At 41.3% G+C, this 19,752-nt stretch overlaps 1 protein-coding gene across 1 annotated transcript in view; it reads right to left on the reverse strand.

The window, feature by feature from the left end:
* The window catches only part of arhgef18b (rho/rac guanine nucleotide exchange factor (GEF) 18b), a gene marked incomplete at both ends in the record, with an annotated part of 36,402 nt that overhangs the window by 9,296 nt on the left and 7,354 nt on the right, over positions 1–19,752 (reverse strand). Inside the window, 21 exons of the mRNA XM_079220431.1 lie at positions 138–185; positions 370–438; positions 1,248–1,363; positions 1,610–1,759; positions 1,963–2,148; positions 2,480–2,553; positions 2,735–2,913; positions 3,061–3,137; positions 3,297–3,551; positions 3,681–3,798; positions 3,904–4,029; positions 4,166–4,416; positions 5,043–5,183; positions 6,355–6,461; positions 7,137–7,320; positions 8,895–8,940; positions 10,162–10,229; positions 17,824–18,007; positions 18,292–18,400; positions 19,047–19,130; positions 19,577–19,621. Of these exons, the coding sequence (XP_079076557.1) occupies positions 138–185; positions 370–438; positions 1,248–1,363; positions 1,610–1,759; positions 1,963–2,148; positions 2,480–2,553; positions 2,735–2,913; positions 3,061–3,137; positions 3,297–3,551; positions 3,681–3,798; positions 3,904–4,029; positions 4,166–4,416; positions 5,043–5,183; positions 6,355–6,461; positions 7,137–7,320; positions 8,895–8,940; positions 10,162–10,229; positions 17,824–18,007; positions 18,292–18,400; positions 19,047–19,130; positions 19,577–19,621 (2,617 nt within the window). The remainder of the gene's footprint in view (positions 1–137; positions 186–369; positions 439–1,247; positions 1,364–1,609; positions 1,760–1,962; positions 2,149–2,479; positions 2,554–2,734; positions 2,914–3,060; positions 3,138–3,296; positions 3,552–3,680; positions 3,799–3,903; positions 4,030–4,165; positions 4,417–5,042; positions 5,184–6,354; positions 6,462–7,136; positions 7,321–8,894; positions 8,941–10,161; positions 10,230–17,823; positions 18,008–18,291; positions 18,401–19,046; positions 19,131–19,576; positions 19,622–19,752) is intronic.

Here is a 19,752-nt window from a genome sequence, read left to right on the forward strand (position 1 = left end):
AATAAGTAAGCCAAACAGCTAACACAATATTATGAAACAATATCTCTGCAAACATGCATATATACCACATGTTTCAACGTATTTCATTCACTGGCAGCATTTATTAACATCATTAACAGTGGAGAGGAGAGTATTACCTGCAGACTATAGAGCCTTTGGGAGAGCATCAGCACTCTGTCAAAGAACTAGAATAGAGACACAGGCGAGCTCATTATAACCAAATAACCACCAGAATCACCAAAACAACACAGCATGTATAATGTGCAAACTTCTCATGTGTACATCTTTTCAGTTCAGAAGGCACGGCTATGAATATGTACTCCAGCAGAGTTGCGAAGCACAAGGTGACAGATCAGAGAAGGAGTTTACCTCAGCCTCGGGGAAGGAGTTGGACCAGATGCGGTTCCATCTGGCAGGAGAGCAGCAGCTCTCATCAACCTGAGCAACGACACACAGCAGGTCATACTAAACATCACTAGCACTAGGACTACTGTATACAGTACTACATACAAACACACATAAACTAATAGAAGACAGATAGCATTTTAGATTTGCTGTGGTCATATGGATTTTTAAAATGGAATTATTTTATTTTTCAAAAGCTCTATTTTGTGTAAAAAAAAAAACAGACACTATGCAAGTTTATTTTATTTATGTATTCCTGTACATCCTGCACACTAAAAAAAACTAAAGAAATGTTGTTGAGCAACTATTATTAGCCATGATGGTAAAACTAGAAATTTTCTCTATGGCAAATAATGTTTAAAAACCTGTTTCTTCAACCTCGATATGAGAGCTGAGCAGCATAAGATATCAAATATTTATCAGTAATTCAACAAGGAGAATTTTTCGGTCTCAGGGCGAAACAAAGAAAGATAGTTTTGAATGGCTTAGAAAAAATAAAATGTGTTAATTTATAGGAATTTTGGAGGACCACAAAGTGTGTGAGGCCATATGGACCTTTTCACAGCGCTGTCAGTTACAACTACAACTGATCCTGTGACAAAGTAAAACTGGCTTTGTTTCTCAGACACGGCTCATTGACAGCAACATGTCGTTACATTTTGTCTGCCTGATCAGACTCGTTCTCGTTTGGTCAAGGCTTTATCTATTTATAAACAAACAGTAAACATCAGTGTATGGAAACCTTCCAGATGACTTGGGTCTGGTCACTACTATGTACAGGAAATAACAATGTGACTCATCCCAAGATGAACCGTTTATCTGTGTGCGTGCTGACCGCCTACCGTCTGCTGCAGGGTGTGGCTGCCACAAAGGTCTTTGAGCTGAGGGTCAGAGCTGGCTCTCTGGCTTCTATCTCGGTTTCTGGTCTCGCAAGAAAAGTTCTTCTTCACACTGCCATCTGGCACAGACACACCAACGCAGACACACACGGAAAAGGACACAGTGACAAACACACACGAGTAATTAAACCGAACAGAAACATTGACACTCACAAACATTGCACAGAAACAACACACATACACATATAAAAACCATACACATAAATTCAACCAATTCAAGGAATGGAATTTGTTTACAATGAATGATTTATTGCAAATCCATTAGATGGTAGACTTCCTCAGTGCATGGATTGTGCTGGACTCACTCTTACTGAGGATGGTGGGGCTGCTGTCATAGCCCCCGAAGGTTTCCGCTCGCCTGGGTAGAACCCCAGAACCGTTCCCCTCCTCCAGCCGGAAGGGTGGAGCCTCCTCCTCCCTCACCCCAGACTGCAGCAGGTTCTGGAGGTTATCCACTGAAGTGAAAGAGACGCACATTAAGGTTAAAAAGCTGGACAGGGGGAGATTTTTAGGGCGGAATAGTAGCAAACTCAATAATACCAATACCTACTGATTTATTACATAGCTGCAACGAGCAGTCCATGAATATAACATTGGCAAACCTCCCTTTTGTATCTAAAGCAGACATACATAATATTATGATGCAGCAGGGTCCTACCCTCAGTGATAGCTCCTTTGAGCAGGGCCTCCCCCTGCTGGAGGTCTGAAGCGTCTCCTCGAAGCAGAAGTCTGGAACGTGAACCTGCGTCCTCTAGACCGGCCACAGACTCTGCCATGTCGGCAAACAGCTGCAACTTCTCAGTGAGAGCCTGGAAGACCACTGCATCCTTCTGGCTCAGCCGTTCTACGATGAGAAACATGAAATAGAATAGAAGAGGAGTTAAATCCAAAGGATATGGATGCAGGTGTTGTCACATGTTCACTCCTGCATCTAGAACAGCCCTGATCTTTTACCACACCTAAATACACTTGGGTGCTTTAAAAAGCGCATGCTGTCCTAAATCAGTCCAAAAGTCCAAATCTACTGAGATGAGATATACATTTTGTGAGTAAACTTCTAACAATTTTAAAGTTATTTTGATGCATGAGCACCCCCTTGTGGCCGGCCACATCAACGTTTTGATTTCCCTCTGGGTTTCTTTATGCAAGTCATTTCTTACTTGATCTATAGTTACCTTGAAATTCTTTGAACCTGAAAGCTCGGGCCTCTTCCTCCTCGCTGAACAGCCTCTCTTCTGTATGAGGACAGCTAAGAGGGGACAGGACCAAAGACAATACAGATGGGGAGACAGAAAGAAAACTGAGTATGGTTCCTTCACATGTTCTCTTGGACCAAACATCTTTCTCATGTTCTGTTCAAAAGAATTTCACAGAATGTAAATAGTAGTAACAAACGGTTATGTATTTCTACTCTGTGTAAATGCAGCTACCTCTCAACAGCTTGACGTATGTGTCTCATCCAAGTGTTTCGGCCCTCCTTGGAGTTGGTGTGGATCTCGTACATCTCTGGCTCATTGGAGGAGGCGCAGATAAGAAACATGGCTTTCTCCTCATGGGCCACTTCCCTGACAATCAGCTTCTGAAGCGAGATCACCGACGGCTTGTTATCCTGAGTGGATAACAATAAGAAAAAGGAAAGAGACAGAAGGGTGTGTTTTTTGGTTATTGGTTCATTTACAGAGTAATATTGATTAAATTCCGCTCCCACTTATTTTTGTTAGATAGTGTCAGCTGACTGAATGGATCAATCACTCACCACTGCAGCAAATGCATATCTTTGATCCTTCTCTTGTAGCAAGAGCAACACATCTGACAGAAGCACTGCAATAATATCTGGAAAGACAACATTTCATATGTAATATATGTTTATTCATTCCAAAACTCTCCAAAAGACCAGAATATAAATACATATAAAACATATGTACACAAAAAAAGATTTACACTGAGATAGCAGATCAGAAAAGTATTTTAATTCATCATGCCAGATGATACCTTTGAGCCTGCCAGAAGCAGCTTTCCAGTTGACTGTGCCCTCATGCAGCAAACGCCTCCTGCCCTGCGCCAAGTCCTCCCTGCGAAACACTCTGCAATCTTTGATCTTTCCCAGTGCCTTTGGCTCCATCTTGTTGTGTATGTCTCGGAGTCGAGTGTTCTTCTCATGGAGATTAACCAGCGCGTCAACCTGAACGATGGTGTCTTTAATCAGACCCAGTGCCCGAGTCAGATCCTCCTGCTCCTCTGTACCCGCTAGAGAGAGAAAATAAACATGAAATAGATGTAACTATAATGTGTGAAGTTACTCCTCACTAAAAAATATGGTTTGACTTTCCTCAATAGGGATTTATTAGCTGAAAAAATGCATGTGAAATACTGAACCTTCAGTGTTTTGCAGAATGCGCTCCACTAGGACTGGGTACTTGGTGATGCGCTGCGTCACCAACAAAATGCACTCGCTCACTCCTAACCTCCGCACAATGGAGAGGTTGTTGATTTTCTGAGAAGAAAAGGGGCATTTAATTGTAGCACCCCACCACTCCGTTACAGATGTACTGTGTGGATTAAATCGGATATCAAAAACCAGGAGACTGATGTGTCTTACCCGTATGACGTTTTGGAATTTTTTGTTGTTTTGCAGCTGTTCTTTGTAGTAGTTGACAGCCTCCGTGTGGTGACTGCAGAAATCTCCATAACTGTCCTTCATCCTTTCTCCTATCTCACCTGAAAACTGGAGAATAAAGAAAACTGTTATCTCTCTGTTCTGTTTTTGCAGTCTGTGTTTCTCCTTTAGTTTTTTTATGTGATCAGAAAAATGTCATGCTGGGTGTTTGTATGCATGAGAGTTCTATGCATCTCCTCCCTACCTGTGCAATCAGAATGTCTGCCACTCTGTTGATAGCGTAGTTCCTGTCGCTGGGCGAAACAAGGTTTTCACGCTGCCTCTCTTTGAGACGAGACAGGAAATGTGTGTGAAGCTCGAGGAGGTTTTCCAAACGGGGGAACAGACAGTCTAGCCTGCCAGAGTCCATCTGGAGGTTCTCCTTCAACTCTTGGACGTACACACGCAGCATTATTTTCAGTGTTCGCACATGGTGCATCTCTGTCTGCATGAGCTCTGTGCAAGGAAATTAAGTTACACGTTTATGTTTTGCCATTTAAAAACACATACATGGATAAGGCATTGTAATGATATGGACGGGCTCACAACAGGTGCTTTATGTCATCCAAACCTTTCTTAATCTAGTTTCCTTATGTTTTTTCCTTGTCATACAACTTGCTAACGTGGTTCCTTAAAAATAGTCCTAAAATGTATAACGGGAATTCCACCACATATTACTAAATATGTTGTATTTAGCATGTTGTGGATCCTGAGGGAGCTTTGTGAACTTGATACATTGCCTGAAGTGATGTCACTAAAAACTGAGGTTGAGTGCCCACTTTGCTCAAAGCTACAGTAGTAGCTAGAAGCATAACACGCCTGAATCAAGCAGTCAGTAGTCGATGGCATTGTGGGAAATATAGGCACCAGGTGGAAAAAAAAGACACTACAATAACAATGTTCTCGGAATGTGAAAAGCGAGGTCGCTTTTAATTAAAAGTCAAATGTATGTCAATATATTGAATTTCATTTTCCCCTGCCATTGTGTTTAGCACTGATGAGCCGGGATGACAGTTCACCAAAACTATCCAACCAATGAGCTACTCCTCAGGTGTGAACGCGACCGAAGGAGTCACACTTACCATAAATCACATCCTGTCGCTTCACCATTTCTTTTGAGTGCTTCTTAACAAACGACTGGTCAACCGCCAAACTCCATGACTCTACTTCCAAGTCCTGAGCATCAGACTCCAGATCAGCCCGCACTGCTGCATAGTGAGCATCTGAGAGGAGAGGATGACACATTAAAGTATTATAATACACAAAAGGTTGGCTTCCAATATGGTGGGAAATTGCACAGAATTGGGAGTCCATGTTCAGATCAGTGCTTTCACTGAAATCATCAAGGAGAGCAAGAGAGCCAGCAGCCCTGGAAGAATACAGCCTGGATAGTACAGCTCTTTCTCGGCATTACTAAGGTGAAACCAACTCTCGAACTCCCTCAAAATGTTTGATGACTGAAATGAATGGATCTTGTTTCCTCTAATGAACAAAAGTAACTCAAGTCTGCATTATTGATGACTTTAATTCTCTACATGTTGTAGCATTCATAGATGAACAATGATATTCAAGAGATAATTCCCTTATAAAAAGGTCTCCAATTACTAACTGTGAAGCATCCAAGTTTTTATTAGGGTTCATTCAGACAGTCAATTATTTATTGATTTTTTTTTATAGCTTTTTTATAACTTAACATATCATATTATATACATTTATTGCATTTTTGCACTCTCCTATTGTTTGTTGTTATTTTATTTTTATTTACACCTTAATATGCACATACATACTTGCACTCTTGCACTTCTACTGTTTAAGTTAATTTAATTCCTAAATTAATACTCTGTTATTCTTTCTTTCATACAGCTATTTTATTGTTGTTGTTGTTATTTTTATTCTATTAGTATTATTATTGCATATATCTTTCATCCCTGTTGTTTTTATATCTTATCTTATTTTCTGTGTAAATGGCTGCTACGCCACACTAAATTTCCCCTTGGGGATAAATAAAAGTATATAATATACTGTAAAGCAAATACTAATCCACATGCTCCTCAGTGAGTACTGGGGAGCAGTAGCTCTTGCATGTTAAGTCTGTGCCTGATAAACAACACACCTTACAACAGGGCAGCTGAGAGAAAAAGATGGTGCAGTAGCTCTTTGTACATAGTCAGCGAGTTCGCCTGTCTTCCTCTCCCACACACTACAACTTAATGAGACAGGGTGAGGTCAACCCTGACTCTACAAAATACACGCCGCACACCCTACTCCCTGGATTTAAGAAAACTCCCTTAAGACACGCTTTAACTCTGCAACTGAATGTGCAATTACAACCGAATGCGGAACGTGGGACTTTCAAAATCGGAGCTCAATCCCCTCCTCAGTGAGTCAACTCACCTTCAACGATGATGGACTCGGTGGTCGAGGGAGCGAGGGAAATGGCGTCTTCATTGCAGCGTTTGGAGCGGAGAGCATCTGTCTCATCCATCTCCCCAGGGAGGGATCTGAGGGACGACAACCACAAGTCCAAGGTGGCATACATGCTGACACTGAGACAAATGTAATCCCACTAGCTTGTGGTAGCCTAAAATAAAGCTAACATGTACATTTACAGGTCCAGTGACATAAAATTAACTACAAAAAATAAACCCAGGCAGCTACTTATTGTTGCCCATCTACGACTCCCTGTCTTCTCCTCTTGTTTACAACTTCGCTATGCCTCTGACTCTCTCCCTCTCCCACGCCTTCCCATCTCGTTTCCTATTTTCTTAGAGATGCAGCAGAAAAGTAGTCCAGTTCTGAGATCCGTCTAGACTCAGACATAAGGCAGTTATATTATAAAAGACAGCTTGCCTTGATATGTCAACTATAAATATACATCTCACGATTGCACAGAGAAAATAGTATTTCAGCATCAAAGAATCTAAAAATATCCTGCATTAACATACAGCATGTCCTGTAAACATCTACAAAATTATCGATTTAAGAGAAATATAGCACATTTTTTCTAGTGGTTTTTAAACTTCAGGTAAAAAGGAATCCTGTCATTCAGGAGCCATCTTTCTTTTTCTTTTAAAGGGTAACAGATACAATGAAAGAGAGAAATAAAGAATAAGTCTTCTGCACAAAACCAAGGCCTTCAGTGGAAAAAGTCCAACTTGCAAGACAGAGATACTCACCCTGAGCTGTTGTGGTGACGGCGGCTGGAAGATGCGGTGGAGCTGGTGGTATGGGCGGCAGGCGACTGAGTGCTTGTTCCCCACAAACTGATGGTCATGCCTGGGGTGCTATGAAGTCCTGGGTGGCCATCCAGGGCCTGTGATGAGGCTAGGCCCAAATGCTCCCACTCTCTGTCTCTGAGCGCTGGGGAGGAAAAACGAGAGACGGATGAAAGGAGAAAATGAGAGGACACAGAGGAAGAAGATGCGGAGAAACAAAGTGACGAGCGAGAGCATGGAGATGACAGGCGAAAAGAAGACGAAGAGCTGGGCGGCTGTTTGTTTGTCTCCTCTCGGAGTCCACCAAAGTATTTTTTTTGCCAAAATCTAGGCAGCGATCGGAGGAATCTGCAGGTGGTCAGGTCGCGGTGCATCAACACTCGAACACCAACATGTCTGGACAGACCCAAAGATGAAGTGGAGGAAGAGGAGGATAGTTTAGCAATCCTGGAGCAACCTTTAGAGGCCCCTGTGGTTTGGGTAGTGGCTTTGGTAACTGCTAGCTCCATTGTGAACTTCTCAAACTAGACAGAGTGGCAGAATGAGCTTTGTAGTTAAGAATCAATAATCTGCGTCGAAGTTATTATCAGGAGCAGCTGTCATTGCAAAAGCAATGAGGGATGTGCCCTCACTGGTGTGAACTACAAAAAGCAGAGGATGACACAAAGCCTGGTTTATATATATACTGTATGCGACCCGCCCAGATCCTTAATGTCCGATCTCTCTTGTTCCAATTTTCTGATTCTTCACTTTTCCTCAATTCCTCACTTCCCGACCCCCTGCACGAGCTACTGATTGACCAGAGCAGAACTAGAGGAGGAATCAGTTGTGCCTGACAGGACTCCAGCTGTTCAGAGTAGAATAACAACTGCTATAGGAGATTAACTTAAGCTGCTGCTGCAGCCGCTCATGTCACCTGCAGGTTCAATCACGTGCAACAGGGCCTGCTGAATGTTACAATTGATGGATCACTTAATGATAATGACTGAGAGCACACTGCACATTTAACAGGTCAAATTACCTTTAATCTAACCTATTATTAAGTACAAGAAACTGATCCGACACAAATAATTTGCAAAGATCAGATTTTTGTTTTTGCTTCCTTTAGTTTCTCTTTGTGTATACAAACTTCACTAAAGTAAAAAGCTTGTATTGTCATACTTGTCATTACAGACATATAAAGAACGGAATAATATACAGAGCCTCCGGGGCCATCCTGCAAATAAACATACAACATTAATGTTAAAAGAAATAGCAGCAAGTATTTGTATTAGAGCCTGGTGAGGCGGCTGCGCCCTTGAATGTGTATATACTACTTTATATAAATGGTACAAAATTACTAAATCTATCTTGGCTTGAGACAATAATTGAACCAGAGGCAAAGCTCCTGAATTTTGTCAACAATGGCCAATCATCACCTTTGCCGACAGCCTGTTGGAGGCCAATCACCTCCTCTACACTCTGTGTGGAAGCAGACACACATAAACCACAGAGACCAGGACCCACACATACAGGAAGAGAAAGAAAGAGGACAAGTCCATCTACAGAGGTCATAAGAGTTCATCCGTTTCATCATCTGCAAACCACCAGAGCGGAATCCTGAATTTTAATTTGACACACAGGGACTAAACCATCTTGCTATCTATCAATGTACTTCAATTGATACTGTGGTGAGTGGGATGTACAAAGTGTATATCTGCACATGCACGTTTTGCTTACCAAGATTTGGAGATCCTGATGAGCAAGTCCTCTGCGAAGAATCTCTCTGTGTGGAGTAAATGAAGTAAGAGAGCATTTATTTGTCAGCTGAGTGACAGATTACAAAATGCCCAAAGAGTGCACACTCTTACTGTACTTTGTTTACAGCAACACGGCTTACATGCTATTTAGCAAGCCACGTCCATCTCAGGCAGTTTCATAAGAATGGACAGAGACATGTCATCTTCAATAGAGTTGTCTTAAATGCCCCTGTCCTTAAATGAACGCACAACTTTCCATTACAAAATTGGATTTCTGCTTCTCTGAGGTGGTGCAGTAGCTACACTTTACTGCTCCATAGAGGGTTTCCCGGTAGTTAATGTGTACCACCTCAAAATGTAACTACAAAGCATAACACATGGGATCCATGGAGAAAGCAAGAACTGAGGTTGAAGTTTCAGTTTGATAGTGACAACAAAATGTTGCAGAAAAGTTTGGAAAATTCTCATATTCAGTGACGTTAAACAAATTAAAAGTTTGCAATGTAGCATAGTCATTAATATTGAAAATATTTTTTCTGTCACAATTGAAGTTTACTATTACTGCCTTTGTTCTTACATTTTGTCTGTTTTTTAACTCAATTAAAATGAATTGTCTGTACTACTGATTCAATGTCTGAGAATGTATATGTGTATATACCGTGTATATGTTAAATAATAGAACACAGTAGAAGGGAAGGTATTAGGGCAGAGCTCTGAGTCGTGCGCTAAAGGGTCAAAGAATATGTACATACATTTGAGAACAAAGTCACTTTGTAAACCTGTTTAAATTTCTATCCAATTAAATACACAGACATCTCGCACACGGTTATTAAACAAGGCCAATAAAAAGACAGAAATATACTATTTTAATGAGAAACAGGTACCACAGGTTTTTTAACGAATGTAAATGACAAACGTGTGCGTCTCATTTGCGGTGCAAGCTTGTCAGTCGGTAAAATGTGTATTGTCAAGCGCCATTTATCAGAGTCCACAGCAACCTTTCATGAGACTTTCAAATGCGGCAACAGAGGCTTTGTTTAGTGGCACAACTCGTAGCGATACACAACAAATCCTTCACCTGTGGCAGGATTGTGATAAAGGCGATGACTGCCGTGGTTGATATGTTATTAAAGGACCATAAAAGTCCTTGATGTCAAGTTAGCTCTGAGATAGACTTCTGTACTCGGGTGACTTCCCTATAGCCAAGCCTTAGTCCCGGTTTATCTATGCTCCATTGTAGTGTTTACCTTATTCCTGCTGCTGGTGCACTCACCCAGCAGAGACTTGCAGCTCTTGTGAACGTTCACAGCACAATCTGAAAAAAACACAGCAGGACAGGAACGCAGTGTCAGTGTTGCAATAGCTACAGAGTATACAATACAGAGGCAACAGTGGTGGCTTCTGGATTGAATATGTACAGGAAAAATAAAAACGGTAAACAAAGTTTGAATTTTCAAAACAAAGCCAACAGCTCCCTGAAGGCAGTCTTAAAAGTAAAAGGCTGTAACTCAAACAAAGCCTGGAGGCATGGCTTTTCCAGCTGCCGCTATCAACTATCACAAAGTCAAGTATTTGTTTTTAGACATGTATTCTTAGTCACAGAATCCCTTCTGGTTCAATGAGAGTGGTTCAGCTGCAGCAGTAACTCTATGGCTTCCGTTTGTTGACACAAACAAGATTTTTTTTAAAAGTCGCACTGTAGACTGGCCAGGAACTCCCTTTATCTCTTTTTGTTCACTTTTCTCTCTGTATGGAAAACAAAGCTACTGCTGTCGGGTTTCAATGACATGACTGATTGAATCTCTGCTGATTAACACAGTCGTTTTGGAAAAACATGCCACAGAGGCATTAGGTTCTCCACTCCGTGTTGTACCCAATTATTGGAAAGACAAAACACTTGTAAAACAAAACAATGCAATCTTTCAGCCTGACTACATACTGTATAAGGTAAGCAACAGAAGCCTTTCACGAAGGGCCAAGGCTGGCCCGACGAACAAGGTTATCACTATGCAAAGTCTAATCCCAACCCAGCTATGTAAAACCCGGCTGACGTGAACAAGACACACATGGCCTCAATGCAAAACAGACACAGATGCATAGAGGGGAAGAAATACATATACACACTAAAATGAGGGCTGCTTCTCGGTTTAGAGGCTGATCAGTGGAAACAGGGTCAGCGAGTTTAACAGCCTGATCTAATGCAGCTATTAGGGAAAAGCAGACTTCAACTGACTGCACCAAGCAGGTCACTCAATACTGGAAAATACCCCAAAAGCCTGAAATTAGAATCAGAGAAAAAAAATCATGTGTCAGTGATTTCTGTGGTTTTATCTTTTCAGTCGTACTTAAGTGCTCAGCTTTCTATGACAGTAAATAATGTCCTCATTCTTCTTGTGGAATGATTAGTGAGCCAAGAGTACAAACCCGACCTGTAGTTATTGTTTATGGCTGGTAATAAAGAGAACATGCTAGTTTTAAAAATCAACATCCTCCTCTCCTTTACATGTACTGTGTTACATTATGGGATTGTCTGAATCTGGCTGCAAAGCTTATTATGAAAGGTGGCACTCCTGTGAACAACAGAGTTAAAACATGATCCATACTAGCAACTTCCACTGCTGTAAAGCCTACTGCAAAGGCCGCTGTTGCCCCTTCCCCTTCTGTGTGCTGGTACAATGGAGACAATGACAAAAAAACCTTCTTCCCATGCAGTAAAGGCACGAAGCAGAGAGAGATACTCATTTTTGTGTGCGAGGGAATTGAGGAAGAATAAAGAATAGGTAAATATACAAGTCCTTTACATAAGAGAATTAATGTAATATATTTGTCCCTTTTAGAGCACAAACCACTTTACTCTATTATTTCACTTTGTTTATAATCTCAAAACTACCCACTATGTCTCCCTCTCTCTAGTTATAAATGAACAATTGCTGGCCGAGCTGGAGGAAAGGAAAACAGAAACTGCCTTTTGAATAATCTTCACCAGCAGTGCCCTCTTTGAGTCGGGTCCAGACTGAACTGCTGAATTTATGTTCAAAAGTCCAGTTTCTTTCCGACAAAATGCACAACAAGCCTTCAATGCCAAATGAAGTCTATCAAGTCAATAGAGTGGTACATCTTAAAAAAAGACCAGAAACCGACTGGGATCTTACCGCTGGGAAAAGAATTGCTAAGAACAGGAAAGATAAAAGATTGGTTGAACAAAAAGCCACGTCACTGCAAACACATCATTTTAAGTCATCACTGAGGAACTCTTAAGTCAACTCTTTCTGTATTAATTGTGCTGGTGATTATACTCAAACTGCATTCAAAAGATGTTTTGCTTTGTGGAAGAAAAATCGAAAGATAAGCAAGAACAATGTGTTTTCTGTTTACTGATAGCACAGACCTTATCCCCAATGACTCGCTGCAGCTACAGTACAGACCACCTTGCTATTTGGCAATAGCACAATACCAAACAAATTCTACCCCAGAAAATGATTAACAACCAACAAATTAAAGTATGCACAGCTCAGGCCAGTTTATAGTGTCATAAATCATCAGGTGGACGTGTCAGCTCTGCCATTCTTGAGCCGTGTGATAAGCTCTAGTCACTCACTCATGTCAGCAGTGCTGTGGTTTCCACCGAGCTCCTCGAGACTTAGCCTCTCCAAAACCACCACCACACCCAACATCTGCTGACTGGAAACTAGCCCATCACACAAGAAGCACACGTGTGGTGTACATTGCACAGTTCAGTGAGCCGCTCAATTAACTAGAAATGCAGACGAGGCCTTGGGCACAACAGCGATCTGCGGACTGGTAAGTGAGCAGAATTTTCTTCGGCTTGCCCTGGATGACGAAGAAAATAAGCTAATAAAAAGATGAAAATAAATATTTGAAACAAGTTATCACCAATGCTACAAATCTTCCTCCAAATAGAGCATGTGTTGCCTCCACAGGATCCATAAGATTATCAGAAAGGCTGGCTCAGTGATTGGCCTTCCCCCAGACTCACTAGAGGTCACTTTGGAAAAGAGATCAAGGGCCAAGTTAAAAACGATTGTTTCTTTTGAAAGTCAGCCACTACACTGTGTTTTTAAAAGGACTCAGAAGTTCATTTTAATGAACACCTTTAGTTGTGGTTTTTAGACTTATCATCTTTCTGATGTCGGTCATGTGTCTTGTTTCATATGGCATTTTCTGGTGTTTGTTCTTTGTAATGTGTCTGCTGTGCACTGTGAACCTTGTCTGTTGTTGTCTGTATGAGTCTATTGTTGTCTGTATGACTTTGGTGACAAACGAGTTTCCCGACTGGGGATTAATACAAGTTTTCTAATATGTATTCAAGAGACTGGAATCAGCAGAACTCCTGATAGCTCCGGGTAGGTTGTTCCAGGGAAACCTTAACTCACAACAGGATACTTAGAAGTTGTTTCATTATTATTACTTTGAACACTTTCAAATGCAAGACAGTGTGTGTAGAATTGCAGTTTCCAAGACTGGTGGTTTTATTTTACCAACTAGGAATTGTGCATACTGATCACTTACGTTACTGACCATTTCCCAAAACATTTGTACATTTTTAAATGCTTGAATTGACCCTTCACTAAGCCCTGCCCCCTTGTTGTTAGCTGCAGTTACTCTACATTGCAGATCACAGCGTGAACCACCACATCACAAGTGCATCACATTTTGCCAACAGCAGGTTGCTAGCGTAGTATAGAAGTGTTGATATGCTGTACTCTGACAATGTTAGCTCCAACGGTTTTGGTGTTCACATGTAATGTTTTAGAAAAGTATCTCCTGTCAACCTCTTGAGGTAACGAGTATCACTATTACATCTGCCACAAGCACCGATAGCGACACTGATGGCGGTCACGCAGCCACTATCAGAGCCCGATAATAACCGTTTGTAAAACATCCTGTCGGCTCCGACTAATCAGCCAAACTGATTCATCTGTGGACCTTTAGCCCACAGACACTAAAAATATATATGCATTGTTAGACAAGCGGCAACCTTTTATTGCAGTAATAAAATCATACAATCCTTTTCATGAAATCTGTGATTTCTTTGTCAGACTTGCAGGTCTTTCTATCAATGCATTTATCATCAACTCCCTAAAATATATTTGAGGAGTAAATGTAGGGTCAGGCTAATAATTGCTGTGTAATAAAACCATGTACCCCCTACCACCCGATGCAGTTCATTGAAAAATCCTGGAACCACAAATGAGGAAAAGAGGTCACAACCCCTGCTTTGAAGCTATTACTTTTTCTTTTCTTTTCTTTGTTTACACACAGCAGCTAAAAACTGACATCACCTGCGTCCTGTGTATGCAAGAGGTTACTCTTAATTCCCTGGGACAATACGGACAAAAAAAAAAAAAAGTCAACTCTTGAGGCAAAACCTGAAGTGGCCAGTTAAACCATGACATCATCTAGTGAAACAGGGGCTCAGAGGGATGTTTACTCTCTGTGAAGCGAAACATCTCCCCCGGTCACATTTCTCACCCAAATAGGAGGGTCATGGTTACCATTAAACACCAGAAGTATCCAGATAATACTGGAATGGAAAGCTACGGCACAAGTAAATCTAGATCAAGATAAATGCTGTATTCTTCCAAGTGAACGTTTCACATAAGTCAAAGTCGTATTATAATTTTACACAATGTTACACTTATTTCTCCTTTGCTGATTAGCCCCCTTTATGAAACCTGTATCCATCACCTGGCTTAATAATATGGTCAATATAAACTATAAAAAGTATGATGACGACAACAGTTTGGAGATGAACATCTACCAGGAAGTACCCAGAGGAGACATGGAGGCAGTCAGACTTTAAACCTTGAAAAAAGGCAGACACCCAGAGAGCCAGGCGCGCTGGAGGGCAGAGCAGTGATGCGAGGAGAAGTGGTGCGCTAACGGGGAGAGATGGGTGAGACCCAGAGTCAGCGGAGTGGGCTGTTATGCACCGGCGGACCTGCCAAGCACAATTAGCACCATGTGACCCAGAGAGAAAGGCTTAGTCCGAACAGAGAGGTGGAAGAGAAAGAAAAGCAAGACTTTGACGATCGAGAATATCATAATTGTGGAGGTTAATAACACCGAGCCAGTTAACTAGCTGCCACAGCCTGTTCTCTTGAGTTAAGTACAACGGGATGAAAACAAGTTAACATAAAACTACACATCTTCGACTTCCAACTGTACATGTGGCTAACGTTGCGCTAAACCCCTTTGATCCCCCCGTCGTATTAAAGGGCAACACCTGAGCAGGCTCGTGCACTTCAACAGCAGAAGTTGTCTGAAGCTAACGTAAACTAGCGATCACCTGTTGAGCTGCAGCCAGCCAGCCACTTCTAAAAAGAGACACATGAAGCGAAACTGAGAAGGGGACATTGTGCAACAATAACACACGAAGACACACTGCTAGTCGATGCAGTGTGTTTTTATAACTTTGAGTTTATTAAAGCCGACTGCTTCCCCAACTAACCTTGTTTAGAAGCAGTTGAAGGCAGGCTAACGCGCTAACGTGGCTAATAGTTAGCGAACGTTACGTTAAACGTAACTGAGATTTAATTCTTGGGCACATTTGTGAGATATTAAATACCGAAGACACTTAAGAAGTGGGTTCCCGGCTTTGTTTTAATACACGGACTCAATCCCGACGTAACGCTAGACATTTAACAAGCGTTAAACTGTGGTTAGCATGTAGCTAGCTGTCTAGCTAGCGGCCAGGATGCCCGTAGCGGTCCACTGAGGGAAACAACGGCAGTTGATCCACCTGATCCCGCTGGAGACCATCGCTGCTGGAGCTGCCTCTTACCGTTCCGACGAGACCCGGGTGTGTCTGGATCAGCTGCGGCCAAAAGGAAGTGTCGTCTGTCCGAAAGATAGATAGAACAGTTCGGCCATTTGGGATCAACAGCAACGAGTGTCCCACATTTTTTTGGTTTTGTCCAAGTTTTGAGTCTTACTCTCACTGGGAACAATCTCTGACGTACAAACGTCGCATTCCACAGGCTGATTCTCGGCTGAATCCCCACAGGGCTTGGTTCAAATTAAAGGGACACTCACTTGTTTTCTCACGCGTCGAGTGTGTGTATGTGTGTGTGTACACCAACAGCACATTAAGTGTCAAAATACAGGATTTGTAACTCCCTCACTCTAAACCGTTATGCTTGATGAATGGGGAATTATCTCTGAGGGAAGGACAGAGAGACATGCCTTGATGTGTTAGTGGGTGTTCTGATTGTTTTCTAAAAGAAGCAGTGCAGTGTGCAGCACAGTGAACGTGTGGTGTCATTTGCCTTGTGAAATATTCAAGAACAATTTGGTTTAATTAATAAGCACACTATTAACAAGAGTCTGACTTTAACTATAATCACGTCACAAAAAAAAACACTTTAATTCTTATTTTGATATAAAATAAGATACATGTCTATGTGTTTCTATTTAATGCTACTTTATGCATACAGCTGCAGTTTCTAGTTATTTACTGAATTCATGATCTGTTTATAGATTATGATGCATTGTTATAGATAAAAACCCCAAATAGTGCGTTGCTGCATAATAAGTACTTTACATGTTGATATTCTGAGTACATTTAGCTGCCATTACTTATTTGGACCTTTACTTGAAATGGATATCATATTAAAACGTGCTGTCAAATAGGGCTGGGCAATATGGACGAAATCTTCTATCACAATATGGCAACAAATATCAAAGTTGTTAGTATGTACTTGATAATCTGAATTTAGACGACAGTTGCTTATCACAATATCTCGATATATATGATTTCATCACGATATGATTCCTTTGAAGGACGATAATGTATCATTTTTTTAATTATCGGCCATCAGCTCTGCTGTTGAAGGACATGTTATTAAGGGATGTTACAAAACTATTGTGTTAATCTCCATTTCATTTTTACATCGCTGTATTTGCGAATTTCTAAAGTCTCATACAATGGATCTATTACCAAATGCTGGAGATACACAACACATGTAACCCCATCAATTGAATCACTTTAAGCTCTTTTGATTATTTAATCGATAAGAGGCTTCTACTTTAAAGCACATTTTATAATAAAAAAGGTATTACTCCTGGTATTTTAAAGTACTATCACAGTCTGACTCCTGAGTTTTTCATTAGGTATTGCAGTTTATCAGCTGACCTGCAGGCTGCATATCAGTGGCATCTGAGAGATAGAAACAAAGGAGCCGCGGCATGTTGAAATGTCCTGTGTAGGTCTACTCCACAGATGGACTCACAAAGCTGTGGTTGATCCAGACAAAGCAACGCAGCACACAAAAGACACAGGAATTGTGAAGAATATTTCAAGCCAGAGCAACAAAGTTAAGTCGTGATGTGGATTCACGTAAACATCTATCAGGTGATAGTACTAATATATCAGATAACACATCTAAACAAGTGAGCTGTGTTGTGCAAAACCAGAACCCACAATAGGCATGCAAAGTGTGCAGAGAATTGCAGACGTCTCCAGAAGATGAAATGCTGTTTAAAGAGGAACTGAAGGGGAACACCATCTTATTTACAGCAGAAACGTGAAAAGCCACAGTCAATATGATAAATGTCATGTACTGTGGTGATCACTTCCTGGTTTGTAAAATAGTTGTGAAGACAAAGTGAAAACTTGATATATTATGCCGTGTATTTATAATACTGTAATCTGCCTCATAACAAATATGTCATTAGCGTATTAAAGGTGCAAAATATGAGATTGGGAACACTGCGGGTTTTTTGCCGGTATGCTTGAGTGCTCCAACAAGTGGTTGAGTGAGCATGCATGCAGTAGCGTGACTTTAAACAGGCGTGCATTTGTGTGTGAGAGGAGCACCTGTGCATGTGTGTGTCAGGCTGAGAACGAGCGTGGGTGCGTGTACACCTGTGGTTGTGGCGTTACTCACACATGCACTGCAGGCCATGCTTTCTCTGTAGGGTCTTGCTGCACAGTGAGCAGGTGGCACAGCTGGAGAAAGCGCCTGGCACCAAATAATGCCCATTGCTGCTTCTGCTGCACACTTTCTCTTTCTCTTTAGTCTCCCGCTCCTTCCCCCTCTCTCTCTGCTGCTCTTTTTCTCGGTTCTTACCCTGCAGAGGAACAAGAGCAAACACAGGGGGAGGTTTTTACATGCAAATGTGTGTGTTCTCTTTCTCTTTGGCATACTGCATGGCTGGGTATTACATTGCATAACCTTGTCAGAGGCAGGATATATAACAGGGTTTGTGTAAGTGGATTAGTGACTTGTGTGTAAAGCAACATGCACACCGGGGAACTGTTTACACCTCAGGATTTGGTAATTGTGAATGATAATCAGTTCATGTATTCCATTGCAATGTGACATTGTGCACCATGTCTCTGTGGTATAGGTTACCTTATCTTTATTGAAAGAGCCAGTCACCCTGTTCCTCAGAGAGCTGAGGGTCCTCTTCACCTTGGTGCCTTTCTCCACCTTCTCTGAACGATCCTCCTCCTCTCCATTACTTTTCAAAGGAGCAGAAAATGGAATACACACCAATAAATTAAGGAAATACAAACATACAGAAATAGAATCTGCCGGAATGTAATCATCTCATGCTCATATTTGATGATGATTATATTTACAGAATGTAGTTTATTTGATCGGATAAAAAAAAGAAGAAAAAAAAGGCTTTAGTCAAGAAAAGACAGTGTCTGTCTTGTGCAAGTTATAATATATATATATACATATATATATATATATATATATATATATATGTATATATATATATGTATGTACATATATATACATATATTCATATATATATATATATATATATATATATTTGTCATAATGGTGACACTCTTTTGTAATTGACAATTTGAAAATCAACACACATGAAATTCTTTATGTCAAACGTTCAATATGTGAACGAATTGAAATTAATTGTAATGTTTCAATGAAAAGAAACCACATCATTGCATCCCCAAGAGCAGTTTTCACTGTACAGACACTTCATGTTTGACACCTTTTGGTTTTAACCATACTTAGCCAATAAAACAGCTCTATGCAAATTCACCAAATATATCAACCCTATGTGGACATTTAAATTTTCATCCAAAACTTCTACCCTTTAGTGATAAGGTAACAACGATAAGAAAGGTACTTACTCATGGAGGAACTCATCGAGGAACTCGGACCAAGTGACATTCCCTGAAACTTTGCTGTCTGATCTGTGGTTCCTCTCCTTCTCTCTGTGGAGGACAATGAGACGGTTTCATTGAGAGAGACTCACTTTCAATATTACCACAGATAACCATAAGAGAAGTGTAAAGCAGTTCAAGTGAATAGACAATCTGAGAGTATAACATGGTGTAGCCGGCAGTGCACTTTTAACTGATGTGTTTCACTCGGTCAGCTGGGTTTCATTGTCAAGTGAGCTCAACGTCAACAAAGGATTTTGTGAACAAAAAAATGAAATACTCTTGTGTTCCACAGACTTTCAAGAGATGGTGGAATACTGTCACAGGGGCCAAACAGGCACATGCAAACACATTGCCCAGAACATGCATGCACATACATGTACACACACACACGCACACAGTGCAGTGCTCCCCCGGGACACAATGTGGCTCTGCTGCTGCTCTGAATAGTTGGACGAGTGTTTGAGCGAGCAGACCTCCCTCTCCTGTTTACTTACCCATGGTACAGCTTTAGCTCCTGCAGAACTTTCTGTACCATCAGCCTAAGACAAACAAGACACTGAGGTTGAGTGGGGGCTGCCAAAGGAAAGGAAAGGAGAGGAGATGAGAGGAGAGGAGAGGTGAGGTGAGGAGAGGAGAGGAGGAAGGGCGAGATTGCTGGGAGCGAGGTGTC

Source organism: Taurulus bubalis (assembly GCF_910589615.1).
Source record: "Taurulus bubalis genome assembly, chromosome: 7".
NCBI lineage: Eukaryota > Metazoa > Chordata > Actinopteri > Perciformes > Cottidae > Taurulus > Taurulus bubalis.